Raw genomic sequence first — 23179 nt, forward strand, 5'->3', positions numbered from 1 at the left:
AAATATATTTATTGATATCTTTCTTTATGCGTTTTCCAGTTTAGGGTTGAATTAATGATTAATGATTAATGATCTTTATTGCCTTTAAGCCATCAAATACAGCAATTGGTTAGTCAAAGTTTACAAGGTACTAAAATTGGTTTTTAATAAATATAGAGTTCAGTCTATCAAAATACAGAAATATCACAGAAAGATTCAGGTACTTTTGTAAAACACATTGATAGTCCTTTCAGGAACACTGAAAAACTCATTCATTTCATACATAGGAGTTTGTATCAGAAAATTATAAGTGCCCCGGAGAAACTCCTTGGTTGGTAGAGACCTAGCTACTGCCGGAAGCCTGTTGAAAAGTCTGGCATTTAGGTTGCTAGGGCTATTCCTCACTCTGCTCAGCCTTGTGAATGGAATGTCGACCTGGTACCTGCCCCTGGTGTCAAAGTTGTGGATGTCACTACGCAGTCGCATACTCTCCACAGAAATCTTAAATTTTTTCAGTGATACGAAGATGTAGAGGCATATCACTGTCATGATGGATTCGGCACAGAAGAGAGGACGACAGTGGTCAATAATTCCTGAGCCAGTAATAATTCGTATGGCCTTTTTTTGAAGCAGGAGAATTCTATTAACTCCACTAGCTGCACCCCAATGTTCAAGGCCATACAACATGATTCCTTGGAAGAATGAGAAATAGGCTGTCTTGACATAGTTCTTTGGCACTGTGCCGGGCACTGTCTTTAATTCAGGCCTTTTCCCACGTTATAATAGTAAATTTAATACGCAATAGACTAGAGCCATTATTGTAAGTGAGTTAGCGAAATAAATTATTTTCTCTCTCTATTATGAACGGCCATGACTTCGAGTTTCCCATGATAGATATTTAAAAATTGTGGCTCCGAGTCGTCGAGGAATGTAGATTATGGAATTATCTCTAAAACTTAGCCTTCTTGTCGCGACATAAAATGCGATAAGTTGGAAAACAGCAAGCATTGAAATTATAACAAACTACCGATTTTGCAGTTACTATTTCGTCCAAAGGCTGTAGAAGCCACGCGACGATTGGTCAAATTGATTCCATTCGCCCAATAGGAGACCTGTTTCTAAATACAGTAGTGGGGATTCCCTAGTCGAGAGACCAGATTACGTTCCGGAGGACACTTTGCTAGGAGCACTACGAGAGTAAAGATGTAGTCACTATGTTTCCCCCTTTTTGGGCAGGTTTATAAGTTTATTTCAGTAGTTAATGTAGGAGCTAGTTTTATTGTTTATTAATGTCTAAATTTTACTAGTAGTGCCATGTCCTGAAAGGTTTAATTGTGTTTCTTCACCATGTACGAATAATTGTTTCTTCAAATAACCGCTAAGCGGTTCATGTGTGTCCCCAAACCAACTTCTTGTACTACCACCCCTTTGGTTCCGCAACTTTATGTAAAACCGCTTCAAGACACCCGTTCAGACGACAGGTCTAGGGACGTAAGAGGACGTCGCCGTCAAGCCAAATTCAACCGGTAAAAGCTCACCGCCAAAAACAAGGTACTGTAACTCCGACGATAAAGCAACGTACAAACCAACGAAAGTGCAGTGTAGTGAAACAAAGGTTCATTCGAGAATGTCAATAAAAAGTGGGGATTCAAAATTATTATGAAATGGGTTATATGGGTTACTATCGACGAAATTTGGGTTCAACGGTTTTTTTCTTTCTTGAGTAATTTCATGTTGAAATTGATTGGTTATTTTATGACTGATCTTGTTTGGTTTTGTGACGTATTGCTATCTAAACGGGGATAGTAATGCGCCCCCGAATCAGATGAAGAATGTCAACAAAGTAACATGATATTGTTGTTTCTGTTGTTCGATTTTAGCTGCCAATGTTTATTGAAACTGTTTGTATTTTTCTATTATTTCAAATTGTGGTGTTATTCTATAGTATAAACCTATTAAATCAGGTATGGCAAGATTAATTGAAGTTTTCTTGACTCTAGCCCGTTCACCTGCATGAATTAGGTATAGACTCAGGTATTTTCTAGATGTGCCGGCCTATTTCTAAATTCTAAATTTTATTCAAAATTATCTTCTTAGGCACACAACTGCGCCGACTCTGCTGTCTAGAGATATTTAAATCTCTGGAATTCAAATTTTCTAAAAAATTAAATTTTTCATAACTTACTCTAATAATACTAGATCAATTTTTCTGAGTCTATACTTAATAATTCATTCTGTGAACGTGTTAACTGTCAATATTTTGGGTTTGGAGTTGAATGAATAATTTATTGTTGCTACTCCAATTTTTCTGAAGTTTAAATAATTGTAGATGAAACAGGAAAGTTATTCAGTTATGTTAAACCATTAAAATGATAATCTTTTGAAGTGCTTAAAGATAAAGTTAGGTATCATTGAAGCTTAAGTTGAAAGTATTCTGAAACTTCATATTGAAATTGATCATTGATATTGAAAGGTTTAACGTTAGAATAAAAATGAGTAGAAGAAACTAGGACATGTGAGAAAAAACTGATTCTAAGTGCTGAATAAATTTTTTGTATTCTGTAATTCCGTGAATGGTGATAGAAATTATTGTGATGTCAACGTACGTATTCTGGTCTCACGCATCGGGTACTTGAGTATCATCATAGTATAGTAGAAAGGAAAGTGAATATTGAGAGATTTTAGTTTAAAACCTGAATAATAATTTATTAGTTGGAGAAATTAGAAAACGTGAAACTGATTCCAAATTAATGCTAAATTTGTGATAAGGTTAATCTTTTGTAAGTTTGTGCGAAGGGATTGAAATCGTAACACTATGGCTTCCAGCCCGCGTTCCCCGGCCATCAGCCCGGTTAAGGTTAATTTTTGGGATGTCAAAGAGGACATAGAGAAAAATTTCGATCTTGGTCTTTTGTATTCGCGTAGTATCAATCCAAACTATCTGCTAAAAGGGGAATTACTTTTCGAACTCAATTCATTCGGTTGGTCTAGTAATGTTGATTGTGATGTCGCTAATTTGAGACAACAATACCGTCAAATACGCGGTGAGGGTAGTGGTAGAATCCATCGCGCGGTGTATGATGAAGACAGGTCCCGACTCGAATTAAAGAGTATCAATGAAATTACTGCTAAAATTGATGAGTGGTTACCTCAACTGAAAACTGGTTCCGATGCTGAAAAGAAAGAATCGTTCAATCGAATAGTGAACCAATTCTTACACGTATTGAATAGAATTATTCACCTGTCTCATTATGCTCAGGAGAGGTCTGATTCCGAACTGATTAACGAAATCCAGAAACGCCTTGCAACCCTGGAGGCGGCTTACCCCGTTATGTTGCAAGTACAAAAGGAGGTCAAAAGTCGCGCCCCGTCCCCAGCTCCGGTAGTATTCACCACCCCTGTCTTAAGTCCATCGCTTTTTGATTTCCCGGGGACAAGTGGTGTAGATAAAGTAGATGTAGGAAAAGTAGAGGTCCCCGCCCCACCACCAGTTTCTAATGAACACGGCGACACAGAGCACATTCCACCTGCATTGGTTATCGCACCGAAAGAAACTCAAACTTTTGATTCATGCTTGGGACTGAACCCTAACAGTATACGCATTGAATGCCCCCGTCAATTTGTTCCGATTAGGCAATCAGTCAGTAATATCACGTCTACTAGGGCGCTACCTCAAAGTGTACCTCAATCAGGTTATACACCGGTGTTCAATACGATTTATAATCGTCTCCCTAACCCGATCGAACATTTATTGCGTGATTTGCCACACACTGATGGTTTAGTCGTGGACAAATTGTTGAAATTCATCGCTCTGTCATTAAAAATTTCAACTCAGTTCGATTTGCCGGATGTACAATTGTTCCAGATCCTTCAACCTTTCTCTCTAGGACCTCTAGCCGATCGCATAAATTTTGCTATTAATTCTAATTATACATTTGATCAGTTTCATGCTGAGGTTCTAAAATATTTTGTGCCGCAAAGATTATTGGCCGTCATTGAAAGGGAGGAATTCTACCGACTCCAGAGAACAGGCGAACCGTTGTCCGCCTACATAGTATCAATTAAAGAGGCCGCGAAATTATTACGTTTAAATTTAATCGAATGTGAAATTGTGAATACCATTTGTTCGGGACTTAATCCTGCCGAAAGATCCAGACTTATCTTCCATAGTCGTCCTCAGACATATAAAGAATTGATTGATATGAGCGTACAAGCTCAAAACTTGAGTTTCGCCGATGAAGAAAGAAACCGAGTTGAACGGCCTAGGAACGATAATTATAGGTCAGGTCCTAACCCGCCTAGTAGGAGTAATGAACAACTTGAACAAAGGTGTTTCTATTGTAAGAAAGTTGGTCATATTGCTCGATTCTGTCATTCTAATCCCAACAACTCACGTTTTCGAAATAACAATAATGCCCAAGGTCAAACACAAGTTTCCTTTACTAAGCGTGACAATGAGGTGAAATGTTATACTTGTAATAAGATCGGTCATTATTCGCGCGATTGTAGAAACCGGAAAATATGACTAGGACAAACAAAAGAAAAACGTACCGCTTCCATGATAGTTAACCAGTCTGACAAAAATTCCACCTATTCGCCTCAGTGTTATATCCAACGGGCTAGACGACATGGTGTTAAGAAAAGCACTAAGAAAAGGGTTAGTAGGTCAAGAAAAAAAAGACACCCTTCCCACGGAAAGATTAGAGGTTTGTGCAATAATGTAATTCCTTTTATTTCCTGTTATTTAGGGTCTCCTAAAATACGGTCTGTTGCTTTAATTGATTCTGGAGCCATACGCTCGATTATTTCAAGAAAGGTTTATGATAGCCTAGTGTCGAAAATTCCGAATCTCATTACTCAGAAAGAAAACATTAGTTGTACAACTGCCAACAACACGCAGCTATTGCTTCATGAGTCGGTAATACTAAAAATCAAGGTAGAAAATTTCAGCTGGTATTTCAAATTCTTCATTACCAATGATGTACCTTTTCCAATGATTTTAGGTTGTGATTTCATAAGTTATTCCAAATTAATACTTGACTTGTTTAATAGAAGATATTTCTTTGGTTTCAAACCCAATTACAAATTCAAATTCGAAGAAGATTGGAAAGCAAAGTGTTCTGAACCTGTAAGCTCTATCGCCGTGACAGAAGTTGCTGATAACTTATCGCATCTTGAACAATCCCAGTTGGAAGGAGTTCTTAATGAATTTAAAGATGTGTTATCCAAAAAATTAGGCAAAACTAATCTTACAGAATACAAGATTCGGTTAACTTCCACCGAACCCGTAAGAAGACCCCCATATCAATTAAATCCAATGAAGATGGAAATTGTTGAAGAAAAAATTAAGAAGATGTTAGCTGAGGGTGTTATTGAGCCAGGGATCTCAAATTATTCATCCCCCTGTTTCCTAGTAAGTAAATCCAGTAAAGACAATTTGAATAGTGATTCATGGCGACTTGTCGTTGATTATCGTTTCTTAAACAAAAAGGTGTCGTTAGATTCAGTCCCATTACCAAACATCGAAAATTGCTTCCACTTTTTCAATGGTGCTAAATACTTCTCAGTACTGGATTTGAATCAAGCGTATTATCAAATCCCCCTTGCTAAAGAAAGTAGACACTTAACTACGTTTTGTACTATGCGAAATACTTATCAATTCAAGCGTATTCCGTTCGGGCTGGCTACCGGTGCACAAGCACTCTCTTCGGTATTAGACCGACTGTTTGGAGACGTGAAATATAAGTTTGTTTTTCATTATTTGGACGATATAGTTATCTACTCTAAAGATTTTGATTCACACCTGGCACATATTGAGGCCGTACTGCTCCGCTTACGTGAAGCTGGTTTCACCGTCAATCCGGAAAAGGCTCTATTTGCAAAAAAACAGATTTCGTTTTTGGGTCACCTGATCAACCAAGATGGTATTTCCATTGATCCTTCTCGCACCAAGAATATTCGTGAATTTCCTACTCCCAAAAATCAAAAAGCTATCGCTCGTTTCATCGGGATGGTGGGCTACTTTCATAAATTTATCCCTAGATACGCTGAGATCGCCGCACCGCTCAATGATCTTCGAAAAAAAATTGTAAATTTATTTGGGATGAAACTCATGAGCAAGCCTTTCAAGGGTTGAAAAAGGCCATATCTTGTCCTCCTATTTTGAAGACGGCCGATTTCTCTAAGCAATTTGTTCTCCAAACGGATGCCTCTTCAACGGCCATATCTGCTGTACTTTCTCAGGAATTTGACGGTATTTTTCACCCTATTGCTTATGCCTCAAAGAAACTGAGTCAACAGGAGTGCAAATATTCAACCTACGAGCTTGAATGTCTAGCGGCGATTTACGGCATGGAAAAATTTAGATTGTACCTTCAACATTCCAAATTTAAATTATTGACTGATAATTCTGCTCTAACTTGGATGCTCAATAACCCCAAAAATACGGGAAGAATTGGCAGATGGATTTTGAAATTGTTAACCTACCAATTCGAAGTCACCCACATACCCGGGCGATTAAATGTAGTGGCCGATTGCCTTTCAAGAATGTATCAGGATGAAATTAGTACCGAAGAAACTCCAGAAAGTTCAAAATTTGAAATCGAACCTCTGTTTAGTATGGTGAATTCGTTGAAGTTGTCTGATTTCCCTCTAGTCTTCACCGATATTAGAGTTCATCAAGACAATGACCCCTTTTGTAAAGATATTCTCGAAAAGATTGATAGGAATGAAGAACAATTCCCGTACAGTTTACGGAAAGGTGTTCTAGTTACTGAAGTTAGGACTAGCGATCAGCTGAAGATAGTAGTTCCTAGAATTCTCATCCCCCTTGTATTCAAGTATTATCATGAGACCTCCATTGGTGGACACTTGGGCCTTGCAAAGACCACACATAAGATTCTAGAACATTTTTATTGGCCCGGACTTAGAAAGGATATTGCCCAACTTGTAAAGTCATGTGATATTTGTGGACGTAGCAAACCTTCCACTAAACAAAATTATGGTTTTCTTGCTTCTAGAGTTGACAATGAACCATTAGCTCGTTTCTATTGTGATTTAGTAGGCCCGTTAGTCAAAACTACTGAGGGATATACTCAGATTCTATCTTGCGTTGATTCGTTTACTAAGTTTTGTTGGTTAATACCACTTAGAAAAGGAAATACTGCAGCCGTAATTAGAGCACTGAAATCAATCTTTGTTAATTTTTCTGTGCCTAGAAGACTGGTGACAGATAATGCGACCATCTTCACTTCGACGTTGTTTAGAAATTTTTGTTTCCAATTAGGAATCCAACATATCACAACGCCCCCTTATTACCCCTGCCCCAATGTAGCTGAACGCGTGAACCGAAACTTGAAAAGCGCTCTGATTGCTTTTCACGCAGAATCGCAAACCAGATGGCATGACTGCCTAAGCTGGCTGCCATTGGCCTTCAACCTGGCTTCACATGATAGCACAGGGTGTACCCCTTTTTCACTTATGTTTAGGTATAGTCCCAATCACCCATTGCTTAATGCATGGAAGTTTGATGAGATTTTCCCCGAACGACTAAATTCGGGAACAGTTCAGATTTGGAGGAAGGCTCGAAATAATCTACTTCGAGCACATACGAGAGTGAAGGAGAGATATGATCGGCGTCGTGTCGATGTACCTTTCAAAACGGGTGATTTGGTATTATTACAAGCACATGTACAATCCAGCGCCGTTAATAAGATTTCTAGCAAACTCAGTTACAGGTGGAAGGGACCGTTCGTTATTAAGGACTGGTTTTCCCCGGTTACCGTATCGTTACACGACCCCGCCACCCAAAATTTTGTACAAAAAGCTCATGTCTCTCAAATAAAAATGTTCAACGGTTGAAACCACCATAAACAGCAATTTGAAAGATGACTACTTGAGTTATGTTGAAAAAAGATCCGACCAGGATACAGATCAGTCTATTGAAGGCAAGATTTTTTGTCGTGAGTTATAATTGGATAGGTTTTTGTGAGTATGGCGCCACTCTATAGCCTTGTCTCTATACACTCAACGAGATGATTCCTAATGAATGAGAAGGAGAAAAGAGAAAAACGAGTTATGATAAAAGGATATTTACCGTATTTGTTAGAAGGATTCATTACGGGTTCATGAAGGGTTTAGTCAAAGATTTTGTTACGTGACAATATAATGTATATAGAAGAAATTCCGGAATGTAAATAACTTGCGCAACTAGATTAGTCATTAAATTATGTTATTAACTTCGTAATATTAAATATATTTAGGTAGGTGAATTAGGTTTAATTTTATTTCATTGATCGGCTGCATACTCGTGGTAAATGATTGTACAGTTTTCCCACGGTAGTAGATAATTGATTGTTTGGTAAATCGGGTGATGATCAATTTTTGAAGTCATCAACAGTCATAATACTATGTATGTAAATGATGTCTCTAATAATAATAATAATAAGTTATTTAGCATAAGACGATTTATCATAATATTCTATACTATACCCATTTTCAATAGCTTAATACTCATCCATTCATAGTTAAGAATTATACATTCACATAGTTAGGAGTTAGTACATATAGATAATATATATTCCAATTCATAAAATAATAAGAATAATGTCTAAGGCCTCATATTTTATATTCTATTCGCTTTATATTTCATCTTATTTTGTTGATATCCCTATTCTTTATTAGTTTACCTTCCGTGATTAATACAATTATAATCTTATCTTAGGTTTATTCAGTTCAACTGAATCCATTTTAGTTCACTAATATAATTCAGTGGTAGAGATTTCCGGCTGGAATACAATAATGGATAGAAAAGTTTCATAGCTACGGAATGTACATCAAGCGTGTGTCATTGCTCTCCGATGACTCGCTAGCGTTGCAGTTTCAACCATTATTATCTTTGAATCGTAGTCTATGTAGAATAGTATTGCCTACTGAATTGCTTTATATTGTTAAAAATATATTGCACTCTCAACTCTATAGTAATGATAGTTAGATTTCAATACATTCAGCTGAGTGAAAAAGTTTCATCCTTTACTATTATGATCAAACGTACTTCATATTTTACAACAGCAGAGTAACATAGAACCAAGTAAAACTATGATGTCTTTTAAACGTTTTCCCTTGTTAGAGTTTGCCAAGAAAATAACCAGGGACTCAATAAAGTGATTGAAGTATTCAAGATTATTATACTCGGTCCGTCTTTAGTGTCTACTTACAAGGTGGACACGCCCATATTGTTTTGTCCTGACTCTTGCCACAGTTTTAAAGACTCTTGCCACAAATCTCAATTAGTTATCCATTTTGCTGAATTTCGGAATGATTAAAGAGATTTCTTTTGAAGAGGGCCCGCTTCAAATTGGATCCTACTATCAATCCAGAAATTCGACTCTCCAAATCATACAGAATGCCTCTATGGTAACATATCCTGATTAGATTTCTTTTTGCGTGTTTCACACCGGAAGGAAGGGGAGTGTGCCGGGCACTGTCTTTAATTCAGGCCTTTTCCCACGTTATAATAGTAAATTTAATACGCAATAGACTAGAGCCATTATTGTAAGTGAGTTAGCGAAATAAATTATTTTCTCTCTCTATTATGAACGGCCATGACTTCGAGTTTCCCATGATAGATATTTAAAAATTGTGGCTCCGAGTCGTCGAGGAATGTAGATTATGGAATTATCTCTAAAACTTAGCCTTCTTGTCGCGACATAAAATGCGATAAGTTGGAAAACAGCAAGCATTGAAATTATAACAAACTACCGATTTTGCAGTTACTATTTGGTCCAAAGGCTGTAGAAGCCACGCGACGATTGGTCAAATTGATTCCATTCGCCCAATAGGAGACCTGTTTCTAAATACAGTAGTGGGGATTCCCTAGTCGAGAGACCAGATTACGTTCCGGAGGACACTTTGCTAGGAGCACTACGAGAGTAAAGATGTAGTCACTATGTTTCCCCCTTTTTGGGCAGGTTTATAAGTTTATTTCAGTAGTTAATGTAGGAGCTAGTTTTATTGTTTATTAATGTCTAAATTTTACTAGTAGTGCCATGTCCTGAAAGGTTTAATTGTGTTTCTTCATCATGTACGAATAATTGTTTCTTCAAATAACCGCTAAGCGGTTCATGTGTGTCCCCAAACCAACTTCTTGTACTACCACCCCTTTGGTTCCGCAACTTTATGTAAAACCGCTTCAAGACACCCGTTCAGACGACAGGTCTAGGGACGTAAGAGGACGTCGCCGTCAAGCCAAATTCAACCGGTAAAAGCTCACCGCCAAAAACAAGGTACTGTAACTCCGACGATAAAGCAACGTACAAACCAACGAAAGTGCAGTGTAGTGAAACAAAGGTTCATTCGAGAATGTCAATAAAAAGTGGGGATTCAAAATTATTATGAAACGGGTTATATGGGTTACTATCGACGAAATTTGGGTTCAACGGTTTTTTTCTTTCTTGAGTAATTTCATGTTGAAATTGATTGGTTATTTTATGACTGATCTTGTTTGGTTTTGTGACGTATTGCTATCTAAACGGGGATAGTAATGCGCCCCCGAATCAGATGAAGAATGTCAACAAAGTAACATGATATTGTTGTTTCTGTTGTTCGATTTTAGCTGCCAATGTTTATTGAAACTGTTTGTATTTTTCTATTATTTCAAATTGTGGTGTTATTCTATAGTATAAACCTATTAAATCAGGTATGGCAAGATTAATTGAAGTTTTCTTGACTCTAGCCCGTTCACCTGCATGAATTAGGTATAGACTCAGGTATTTTCTAGATGTGCCGGCCTATTTCTAAATTCTAAATTTTATTCAAAATTATCTTCTTAGGCACAGCACACTGAGCATAAGCTGCCTTAATAAGAAAATCACCCGTGATAGTTTCTTGCAGATGACTTCAATGTGGGGGTTCCAGGTTAATTTTGGATCAAGGTGAAAACCAAGAAGTTGTACCCTTGTGGGACCCCATGTGGAATAGCCTTCATTGCAGAAACCCTACCATTCACCTGGACCACCTGGCGACGATCTGATAGGTAAGATTTCAGGAGTCCTAATGAGACATCAGTGACCCCATAAAACTCCAACTTGGACAGCAGAATCTGGTGGTCCACTGTGTCAAAAGCACGGCTCAAATCACACAATGTCAAGCCTGTGAAACCCCTGCTCTCAAAGCTCTCAAGCACGACCTTCAAAAGACTTTCCACTGCCTGGGTTGTTGTTCTTCCAGCCCTAAACCCGTACTGAGCATCCACCAACAGTCCAGCACTCTCAAAATACAAGCATAACTGTTTCTTGATTATGCTCTCAAAGATTTTGGAGAACACAGGTAAGATTGCAATAGGCCTGAAGTTACCCGGTAGATCAGTTGAACCCTTCTTGTAAATGGGTACAGTCTTAGCAATCTTTAGTAGAGCAGGAAAAACACCCTCCACAATGCATGAGTTCAAGCAGATAGTTAGAGGTACATGGATTGGAATGATGACTCTTTTTATGAGATTCACCGACAAATCGAAGAAGTCCTTACTTTCAGAATTTTTCAGCTTACTCACAACATCCAAAACTTCTTCACAAGATACTGGGCAGAGCACAAATTTTGTTTCTGGCCTGGGCATAGCATTTAGGAACTGCATGGCCGAAATATCAGGGGTGTTAATAGAAGCACGAACTGTAGCAACTGAATCCACAAAGAAGGAATTGAAGATATCAGGCTCTATACGTGTGGTCCTCGGCTGAGAACTCATTTCTCTCTTGATCACCTTCCATGCTGCAGAGCACTTATTTTGCGAGGAGTTTATCTGCTGGGCATTCATTTCTTTTTTGGCTCTCAAGAGTTTCTCCTTGAAGTCCTTTTTCAGTGACATATATAACTGTTTAGAATCAGCTGTCCTTAGATTCTTGTGGTGCTCATAAGCAAGAATGACCCAATTCTTGAGGACAGTTAATTCTTGACTCATCCAATGCGGCCTTGTCCTGTTCTTGGTCCACTTTTTTGCAGTATGTAGCCTTTCTGGAAATATACTGTCAAAACAGGTACTTGAAATGGCTGAAGAATTTATTAAAGCTATCTTCTGGAAGACCAGGTGTCATAATTTCATTCCAATCCACCAGATACAGCAGATGTTTGAAATAGTTTATCTGACTTTCAGTAACTGGACGCACAAGTACATTCTTAGGGGAATTACTGGAGATGTCAGAATAGGAGTCAGACAGTGTCAGACATATAGCTTCATGGTCACTCAAAGCATAATTTTTTATAGAAACACTGTACAAACTCTCTGGTAAGTTGGTCACCACATTGTCCAGACATGCATCCATCCTAGTAGGCTCACTCACAGTGCAGTACAGGTTCAATGACCTCATTAGATTGACAAAGCTGATTGTATTAGTAGGTGAAGCATCAAGGAAATTGAAATTCCTTGCCCAAAACAATGTGGTGGTTGGGCATTCTATTGAAGATGTAGAGAATGACAGATTCCAGATGTTCCAGGAAGTAATTTGGGTCACCATTGTGTGAACGGTATACACTTATAATTATTAGCTTGGGCTCCAGCAAAGTGACACAAGCCAATTCAAAATGAAGCTCCTTACAGTGGTGATAAATATCCAGGTTCAAGTGTTTTGCTTTGTTATGGTCCAGTAAATCCTTTGACACAAAGATTGCAACTCCTCCATGTTTATGTGTGGTTCGACTAAAAGAGCTAACTAGTAGATAATCTTCGAAGTTTACCATCTTCAGCTGGTCCTCACATAGCCAGTGCTCAACAAGGCATAATACTTTATAACTCTCCTTACAAATTGCCAATTCAATATCTAGTCTTTTAGCTAAATTAAGACACTGAACATTGCTAAACAGGACATTGAAACCAGGGTCAGAAACTTTAACACCGTTAGGCCCAGATTCAGAACTACACTGAGTCTCAAGAAAATTATTGGATCCAGAAGCTAAGTATTTTCCCCTTTTTGTAAAGCCTTCAAGTTTAAATTGCTGTTATTGCTACTTTGCTTTCTTGTAAAGTATTTTGCTACATAAGTATTTTTTGGCCAGAAATCTGCCTTATACACAATATCAAACTCACTATCCAGAACACCCACCTTGAATGAAGCATAAGAATCTGGGTGATTCGAGACAAGTTTCTCAACAGTAGAATTACTAATTCTTTGATTCTTAAGAAATTCTGAAAGGCTCTCACAAGTTGTACCTGGTATGAATCTTGAGACAAAAAGAAATTTTTTGTGGTCCCTAATCGATAGATTCTCTACACCAATCAAACTACCAGTAATAAAGTTCTTGTTTTTCCTGGTATTAGCATTACCAGTTGATTTCGGAGTAACAGAAATTTTAGTGTTCAATGCAGTTTCTTTCTGCAGTTGCAGATTTTCTTTTCTAAGTTTGCGTCCTTTCTTCCTAACCACTGTAGACCAGTTGTTGTCAATGGGATCTCCAGCATTATTTTTTACTGGATTGTCAGACGAATATAAGGGTGGGGTGGATAAGGAATAACTTTTATCAAGGTTCTCAGAAACACTCGTCGATTGTTTTGTATGATGAGAGTTTGGATTCAAAACACTCCCGCCAACGTCAGAGTTCGATTGTTTGTGTAAATCGATGTCAAGTCTACTAGTACCCGTCATCGATAATTCATTGTCAACAATATCGATCTTGACCATCGATCTTCTACGATTTGATGTTGATGACATAACCTGCAATAATTTAGGTTGTTGTTGTTGCTGCTGGTGCTGGCTGTTTTACTGTTCGACAGGCCCGTTCATGCATCTTTCAACACGTTGCGAATGCACAGGCATATTATTAAGTTTTTTGTCCAAAAAATTTTCTACTTTCGTAAGGAGAGAATCCGTCAAAGAATCAATTTTTACATTCAATTGACATACCTCAATTGATTGCGCCAGAATATGGTCGGCACCAATTCTACGAAGCTCGCCTAACCTTGTTTCGCAGGTTTTACAATGCCACTGTACAGTTTTGCCGAGAGATTGTATTTTTAGATAATCATCCGATGAAATTGAAACACATGAAGCGTGGAACCATATATCACAAAATGCTTCACACATCAATGCCGGTTCATTATCATTAACCACTAATCCGCACACACCGCACTTGTATTCAACACCATCATCCGCCAGGTTTTGTCAACCAATGAAAATACCAAGGTATTTTATTTCCTGAACTTGCTCTATAGGAGGGCATTGACAAAATAAATCATATGTACAGCTATTTACATGAAAAATAATTGATTGTTCATAAATTTTTGGTTCATTATTTTGGTTCATAAATTTTTATTATTAGAAGTACTCAGTATTAAGCTTTCAAGTTTGATATTCATGATATTACTCAATTAAAGCACAGTGTTTTCATAGTATTCAGTGTATTCAGAGAAGTTTTAATTTTTTGTTTAATCTCAAAGCGTTGTAAATAATTTCTTAGTTCTTTTTTCTGGATAAATTATTATTATGTTAGAAATTCGATAAGCAAATTAATGTTTCAACTATAAGATAGTTTCTCAGGTCTGCAGCGACTCCTCCATACGTACAGGGAAGCTTCCCTTGCATGAGAGTTTCTACTGTTAAAATAATAAATAAATAAAGTAAGGGCATAACGAATAGAGCAGCATGTAAACAATCAACATGAAATGAAACAGTTAGAATCAAATCTTTAGTGAATTGTGCATGTGACTTGATTAATTTTTTCTGTTTGCTTACGTAAAAAAAGTAGTGAAATCTAAACTTTATCAGAAACTCAAGTATTTACTTATTTAAACCCGGTTTAAACATAATGTACCATTAAATCTATAGATTTATTTATTAAGTCATGTACAATTATTACACTTATAATGAGAAGGCTCAACAAAACTGTCCCTTTTCAAATTTATACTACAGTTGAATTTATACTATAATTTGATAAGAATAAGAATCTTTATTGACCAATAAGTACATAGTATTATACAATAGGCTTTGTCACTTTGATAGTCTATTGGATTTAATAATGAATAAAACGATTTGGAACACTGTCAAAGCCACTAATAAATGAAAGAATTTGAAATATTAAAAAACGACAAGTGGTATTTTAACATTATCATCAGTAGCTTAATGTTTTGGTCGAAATCATCGAATTTTATTAGTTTGTCTCATCAATCATTCACTTTGAATGTTTACACCATAAGGTGCGTACAGACTTTCGCTCTGCTCCGCAATCGAACGTCACTCGAGCAGATCGATTGATGATCGCAGGTGGAACAAGAGTGGAACGCGAACAGAGCGTCTAAAGGTGCGTACAGATATACGCGCCTTGAACATGAGCAATTCACTTTTAATCAGCTGACTATATCTGTATTTTTACAGAAACGGTAAGATACAGATATAAAAAGCTTGGCATCAGCTGATTAAAAGTGAATTGCTCATGTTCGCGGCGCGTAAATCTGTACGCACCTTAACAGAGCTCGAGCTTGGCAAGTTCCTCGGTCGAACTAACCAATAGTTGCGCATGCGCGGTCAACGTTTTTGTTTGTAAAGTTTGTTAATTGTGTGTTACGATCTCTGTGTTAGCAAATAAAATTATCAAAATTAATAATTAATTATTAAATAAAATAATATAAAGTTTTAAAAGCATTTATAATAATAGGTAACGAGATATTAGCATTTAGAAGCAAGAAGCCGAACTCTCAATCAAGCCTTCCACCTTTTGAAACACTGACAGACATTACCTTTTATAATAAAACATTTAAATAAATGCAATAATCATAATATTTATTAAAAATTTATTATAAAAACATAAAGTATTATTAGGACACCCAGCAATCCTCTGGTCACAATATTTTATTTAGTTTTGTCACCCGATCAGCTGGATTGAACGTTTCACATTTGTGAGGTTAGGTTATAGCGAAGTCAACAATAAGAAAAGAGCGGAGCGATCATCCTTCGAGCATATTTCGAACCTCAATCGAACCCTTGCGTAACATCTCGTGTAACTTTCATGATCGGAGCAAGTGCGGAGCGTGTTCGAGGCGCGCATATCTGTACACACCTTTAGACTGGCAGCATTACTCACGAATAAGATCAATGCTTCATTTTAAAACTTCCGTTCAAAGTGAATATCACTAATACCACAGCCTATCACAGGAACCCTGATGTAAACTAGCTCATCAACAATGAAAAAAACAATATTATCAACACTAATGCTGGATTCCCACATTCCAGTATCAGTGTCTGAGTTCGGTTCAGTAAAAATATTCCTCCCATGACTTCTCATGAGACTATTCCCACTCAGCATAGACGACCGAGTGAGAATTCTCTCATAATAACTTAATATCGGGTCACCGAGCTTCGCTCGTTATATTTATTTATTGATAAACAGAACACAATATTCTCTAAAATGATCGTGTTTATATTTTACAGCTGGCTATACATCAGCTTATGAATTTCGGGGATGCGATATTTTGATTTTCCACTGAATCACTCGCTCACTTTTTACTATCCACACACGACGAAAGTCTCAGTTGTTTCAGCCAAGGATGAATTATCCTTACTTTTAATGTTGTTCAGCGAGTTTTCCCAAGGATGGGACCTAGTGCAACCGAATTTTTATATCATAAACCTCTTCTTCAAAATATACTATGTTCCAAATTTCATGAAAATCGTTAGAGCCGTTTTCGAGATCCGTTGAACATAAATAACCAGATATAAAAATACAAACAGAAATACAGAAATTATTGCTCGCTTAATATAATAGGATGGAAAGGATATTTTCACTGAACCGAACACGGTACCTGATACTGATATGTGTGAATCCAGCTTGATTATTGACCAACTCACCGTACTGCCACCAAAACCGGGATGGTTCCAACCCAGAACAGAATAGTTTGCTTCTATTGGAGTTCCCATAATTCCAATTTCATAGAAACCAGCGTTACCTTCCGAGCAGATAACAAGTGTTGACCCGTTGGTACTAAAAAAAAACAGATCATTAATAGAATAGAATGGAAAAACGGTTATTGAACCAAATAAGCTACCTTAAGCAAACATTAAAGATTAATAAAAACAATATGGAAACTTGAAGTACCCTTTATTATTTAAAATTTTAAATAAGACTTTAAAGCAGACTTTAAATTTAAAAGCTGACTTTTTAAACATTAAAAAGTCTGCTTGGCAAGTTACCTTTTAAAAAACATGTAAATTCAAAATAATTAAACGTAATTTTCAAGAATTCACCTTACAACTAAAATCATGATATTAACAGTTAATTGCTCTATTATACTGTTAATTGAAGGCTCAGCTCTTCAAAAAAACTGGAAAGTACTTATCATCCTGGTCTTTTTACATGGAGAAAAAGTAAAACAAAATCTCTAGTAATTCTTTTTACTAGTTTATTATGTATATCTAACTCATCACCTTCATAACAACACAGAAACTAGTAGCCTATAAAGCTTTTGAAGTGACTTGATGGCTTAGTGGTCACGCGGATAAGCTATTGATAAGATGAGTTAAGATCCATCCGCCCGTAGTAAAAATAATTATGGACGACCAATAAGTGAACGACCACTTGGATTGAGTGCTTGTCCAAAGTTATCAATATGTTGAAGATAATACGAGTAGAATTGAAAATTGAATTTGAGAATAACTACATGTAACCATACCTGTACTGAGTACTTCATTCTAATTTTTTCATTCGATGAATGAGATATAAAAGACATTGTGCGGTCGATAAAAGCTGGCAGAATAAGATGGATGGGGCACATGTTGAGAATGGGAGATGGAAGAGTGGTGAAATGTATATGGAAGAAGAAAATATATAACAGAAGAAGAAAAGGTCGACCAAGAAATAGGTGGACGGATGATGTGGAACGCGATCTAAGGACGCTTGGATTGAGACAGATGGAGAGGCTACGTGAGGGAGGCCAAGGGTTGTAAAGACCTGGAGAGCTGAGGAGTAAGTAAATAAGAATGAGAATCTCATTAATAAAATTAATTCAATTTTTAGAGAAAAAACAGACAGCGGCTTAAATCCTGGCCACACAGAGAGCGATTTGCTATCCTATAGTTTTCTATATCTATATCCAAGATATGCGATCTTAGATAAGTGTAACCGAGCCCTCCAACCTTGTATACAAATATTCTGAACTTCTCTCAAATATATTTATTCATTTTCCTATTTATTTACAAAGGCGACTCTTCACAAGTATTTTAGACCCAGGTGATGAATGATAATACAGTAAAAACGTTTCTATTTGTAATGAATTTCATAAATGGAACAATAAACAAATGATGAATAGCTGAAATGAAACTTGAGAATAAGTATCTGATATAAAATGAGAGAGAAATGAAGCCTGAATTACCTGTCAAGTCTATACTAAGAACCTACTTTATTACTATACTGTTTAGCTTCTATTTTATCAAAAATAGTACAAATATTTTTAAATGGTATGTCTAAAATTTTATGTTTTTTGCGATGTTCAACATCTTATATTTTCTATTAACTTGTAGGCTATCATATTCTATTTCAAGAGCTTCAACAATCAATTTATTTTTGCAATCTGTCCAACGGTCGCTTGAGAATAAAGATTCAATAGGAATGGAATTGAGTATACTTTTGAAGGCATAAATTGGAAATATTGATTATAACTGATGGCAGGTTTAAGAATGACTAGCAGGTAACCCGTGCTCCGCAAGGGTCTATTCTGAAACTTGATAAACTGAAAACTTGACGTAATGAAGTCTTGAAGAGTTGAAAATAGGCCTATAAACATCAACATAAGAATCTATAAGCAAAATTTCAAGTTAATCATTCCAGTAGTTAACCTAACCTAACCTAACCTAACCTAACCTAACCTAACCTAACCTAACCTAGTTCAGACCTGATAATGCGTCAAACATAATCTTCCTATCCTGTACGTGTATAAGACTGTTCTTTCCTTTATTATACAAAGTGAGTCATATGTAAGGGAACCCTTCAATAAATTGGAGACTATTGTAGATATAATACTGTAACTCACAGGATAAGTTATCGGTTAAATACCTTAAAAACTAAAACTTCAATCAGTCGCCATTTTGGATACAAGTATAATAAGAACATTTTTATCGATGCCATCTTTCTTGTTTCAAAAAGGCCTTTAAAAGTGATGTACCACACAATGGGTGTTTACATTTAAAATAGATGAGTTACAAACCCTAAGTCACTCCCTTATGAGGGGTTGAAATTCAGTTGTACGTCAAAAGGTATAGTATTCGACCAATAACTTATCCTGAAAGTTACAGTATTATATTTACAACAGTTTCCAATTTATTGAAGTGTTCCCATACATATGACTCACTCTGTAGTATGGAAAAGTCATCCAAAATTTACATCTCGGGTGATATGAATTATTCTATTAAATGCTAATCTAATATTTGGTGTATAGTGTATTGATAGAAAGATACCTGAAACAAGTTGAATTATTAAACATAACCCTAAAATTGATCCCAAGTTTCATCAGTAAGAAATATTACTGGAAAACACTAGTAAATAATGAGCATTCATTGAGTAAATAGTAAAATAAAATACAGTAAACATTTTGTTTTTTTTGACTAAAATTCAGCATGCCAATGCAAAAAATTCATATCACCGTTTAACCAATCTCAATGATCATGAGCCATAAAAACAAATATCCAAGAAGGATGTGATGATAGGAATAGGATTCAAGCATTTTAATTGGTTATAGGTTGTTATAAATTATATAAAATTGACTGAGGTCAAAAATTACTTGATAGTTATCACACCTAGTAGGATAACGGGTGTTTGTTAGGTAGTCAACTACTTCTTGGCCGAATGTTACAAATGAATTGTTTTTACTACTGGCTTTCATCCTGTAACAATACAAAATAATAGGGACTGATTTAAAAATACCATAAATTGAAGACAACTTCAACATTAACTCTGTGGGTAGATGACACAAGCTGATAAGTCATGTTTAGTAAACTTTTCAGGAGAGCAATTTGAAAGTTTGGCATAGCTGCAAAAATCAGCTATCAAATTTTTTCTTACACATTTAACACTAATATAATCAGCTGATCTTTGCCTATTTAAATATAAAATATCAAGGAATGAAACATTCATTTAAATGGCATAAGACCTGCCATATTTCAAAGTCTATATCAATCACACATTTTGATACTCGTAAGTCTTGTGTTTCTAATAAAAAATAATCGGGTAAAAGAAAGGAGACGGGACCGCGCTACCTGTGCACTAGGCTATTGTTCCAAAAAGGTGCATCCTCTAACTCTCCACTAGCATACTTTATTGTCCTCTGATTCCGCTTCATTACTCTCATTAGTGGCCCCGTGTGCTTTCTTGAAGGCAATTCTAGCTGGTAACACCAATTCATCTATTACTTTGCACCTTACATCTGTTACTTGTATTTTATGCAATTATTAAATTTAAATCAGTGATCAAGTACTTGTAGTTATTGTATTGATGTAGGCTAGCCCCAAAGTTAGTAGACAGAAGGTTGGTCACTCATCTACAGTATTTTAGTTGAAATGCAATTGGAGTGGGGGAGCTGCAGCCGTGACGTAGGCTGTAGTACAGAGTAGGCAGTATATCGCATTCTTGAAAATCATATACGGTGACGTAAGTCAAATTATATAAAACACTTATTGAAATGGGCTGCTTTTAAATTAATAAAACAAATATAACTTGTAGCATCCTTGTTTATTATAAAACTTTTGAGTGTTCAAATATTTTAAGTTTTTATAAAAAACAAGGGTGCTACAAGTTATATTTGTTTTATTTATTCAAATTATATAATACAAACATTTTCAAACATGCAAGATTTCTGCTTTACAATAATTATCAAAACATTTGAAGCATTTTGCCATATAAAAGCAAAGACCCTACCTTCTAACCTTCACTTTCAAACCGGAAGGTTAGAATCCTTGGGGCTAATTGTTAGGTCAAAATCGGTTTAAGGTTTGAAAGATATTCGTCTTTGAACGACGAATATAAAATTAGACTTTTGTTTAGACTTGATGCTAAAAAGTCTAAATCTAAAATTTATTTAAATAAATAAAATTTATTTATTTAAATAAATCTAAAATTTTGTAAAAGTCTAAATCTAAATCTAAAAAGTCTAAAGTCTAAATCTAAAATTAGACTTGTGTTTAGACTTTAAACGTCTTTGAAAACGTTTAAACCTTATCGGTTTAAGGTTATCCTTTGAATAACCTTTCAAACCGGAAGGTTTATTCATCTTCAAGGTCGTGTTTATATTTTGTAGTTTGGCTATACATCAGCTTGTGAATTTCGGGGATGGGATATTTTGATTCTCGTAGAACATGTGCTCGATACCAGCATGTGTTCAGTGCATTTATATGAACCATGAAATTCATTGAATTTATTGGGATCTGTTTATTGTTTTATTGCAATGCATTGGTTTATCAAGATTTTTCATGGGTTAATCAGAATTATAATAGTATTTAACGTTGTCCACTAACGCTTTTCCAGCTTATTAACTTCTTCGTGTCACGTGTTTAGATTCTTGAAAAACTTTCAAATTCATTTTATTCATACAAGCTGAATGAACTTGGAATATTAAACAACAAATTTAGAATCGGTGATTAATTCGCTATAAGTATGGAGAATTTTTAAGTTCTAGGTCAATCTTGAGGGGATTAAACGACGATGTATTTGAAGATACAGTGAATAAACTGTATGCTCAGTGTGGTTACTCTTATCACATTTTTACTACACGTGACGTCACGCTGGCGTTCCCCCCACCACTTTGAATCTTACACCTGTGAGTGATCAACCTTCTGTCTAGTAACGTTGGGCTAGCCCTACGTGGATATCATGTGAGCACGGTTGTCAAGGCGACTGTTTTAGTAACGAACGTTTACAAGTAAGATTTTCAAGTTGAAGTTAAAGTTTTATGAGAGATGTTCAAAGATGATGTTTCATTCTATTTTTATCTTGTTCGATGTAAACTTCTAATGAATTAAAGTGATAATACAAAAGCACATTTACAAAAGTATTATTCCCAATGGTTCATTTCAAGAAACTCAACTTGCTCACAAGCTGTATACAGAATAACTAGAGTTACATACAACTCGATACTTATTGAACATACAATTTGTTGGCCTCCTTTCAAATTCTATTAGATCGAACACAACTTGGCAAACATATATGATGTGTTTGTCAAGTCCCACACATCGATAGTAATGTGTGTGTTTATCCAATCACTGTATGCTACCACTGGTTTACAGCTGAATGAAAGTGCCTTTAAATAACCACACTGGTCCACCAATATATTGCTCGGAGTGGATACCTTAACAATAGACCACTAAAATGTCGAAATTCAATAACAATAGGTGACCACTGAAGGGTCTCTGAAGGTAGAATTTCTACCTGTCCATCCATTGTTTACGGCGGCCCCGTCTCATTTGTTTAACCCACAATAATCAATTATCCAGAGACTTCCTTGAGTGAAATATTTCAAGAAACTAAGAAACACTATTTGAATTTTTACTATAGTTGGCCAAACGAAAATGGGTCCCTCAAGGTCAAAGCTTGCTCTTGACATCACCACCCGTCTCTACCAACACTGTTGCCACTTTGTACTAAGGGTGGCTAGTAAGAGAGAAAGTGAATGTGTGTGTGAGAGAGGGTGTGATAGTAAAGTATTGTTATTGTGGGGAGTATTGTTTGTCTTCTCTGTTCAAAGTCTGGATGAAGTGTGATGGGAATCAAATGAGAATTCATGCGAATTGAAAAATGCAGAGTGAAGTGGGCATTACAAGAATATTGACTAAAATTAATAAAATTACATCACTCCACTTCCAATTGATTATTATAAGTCTTCAAGTAACCTTTATGAAGTAATAGCTTAGTTTATAAATAGTTGCATTTATAAAGAAAAATCTAATCATCATTATAAAATTGGATTTCTTGATGTCATGACTCAAGAAAGAGTTATACATTATACATAACAATATTCTTTCCTTTATTTCTTTTTATTATTCTTTATTGATTGATATAATAAGTATACATCATAAAAATGATAGGGAGAGGAAAAATAAGGTAACCTTGTGCTATTCCTCTCCCCAATTTAGATATGGTTACACATTGTCCGAAATAGGTTAAGTCTTGTAGCTCTTCACTTCACAAAATTTTCAGACCACTAATATGTTCACAAAGTAAATTTTCAAATTTAGATGCT

General features: G+C 36.0%; 1 protein-coding gene and 1 long non-coding RNA gene across 3 annotated transcripts in view; both read right to left on the reverse strand.

The window, feature by feature from the left end:
* Positions 1–23179, reverse strand: part of LOC111054968 (phosphatidylserine lipase ABHD16A) — a 62823-nt gene that overhangs the window by 27338 nt on the left and 12306 nt on the right. Inside the window, exons 7-8 of one of the 2 annotated variants that reach the window (XM_039431635.1) lie at positions 19746–19832; positions 16806–16938 (exon numbers count right to left, since the gene is read on the reverse strand). In XM_039431635.1, coding sequence (XP_039287569.1) covers positions 16806–16938; positions 19746–19832 — 220 coding nt within the window. The remainder of the gene's footprint in view (positions 1–16805; positions 16939–19745; positions 19833–23179) is intronic. The other variant, XM_039431636.1, reaches the window with a different exon arrangement.
* LOC120352081 lies at positions 621–10922 on the reverse strand. Its single transcript, XR_005571688.1, has 3 exons — positions 10820–10922; positions 10117–10119; positions 621–716 (listed from the first exon to the last, which is right to left on the reverse strand). It is a non-coding gene; the product is annotated as an uncharacterized LOC120352081 (long non-coding RNA).

The sequence above is a fragment of the Nilaparvata lugens genome, chromosome 6, assembly GCF_014356525.2.
Source record: "Nilaparvata lugens isolate BPH chromosome 6, ASM1435652v1, whole genome shotgun sequence".
Classification (NCBI taxonomy): domain Eukaryota; kingdom Metazoa; phylum Arthropoda; class Insecta; order Hemiptera; family Delphacidae; genus Nilaparvata; species Nilaparvata lugens.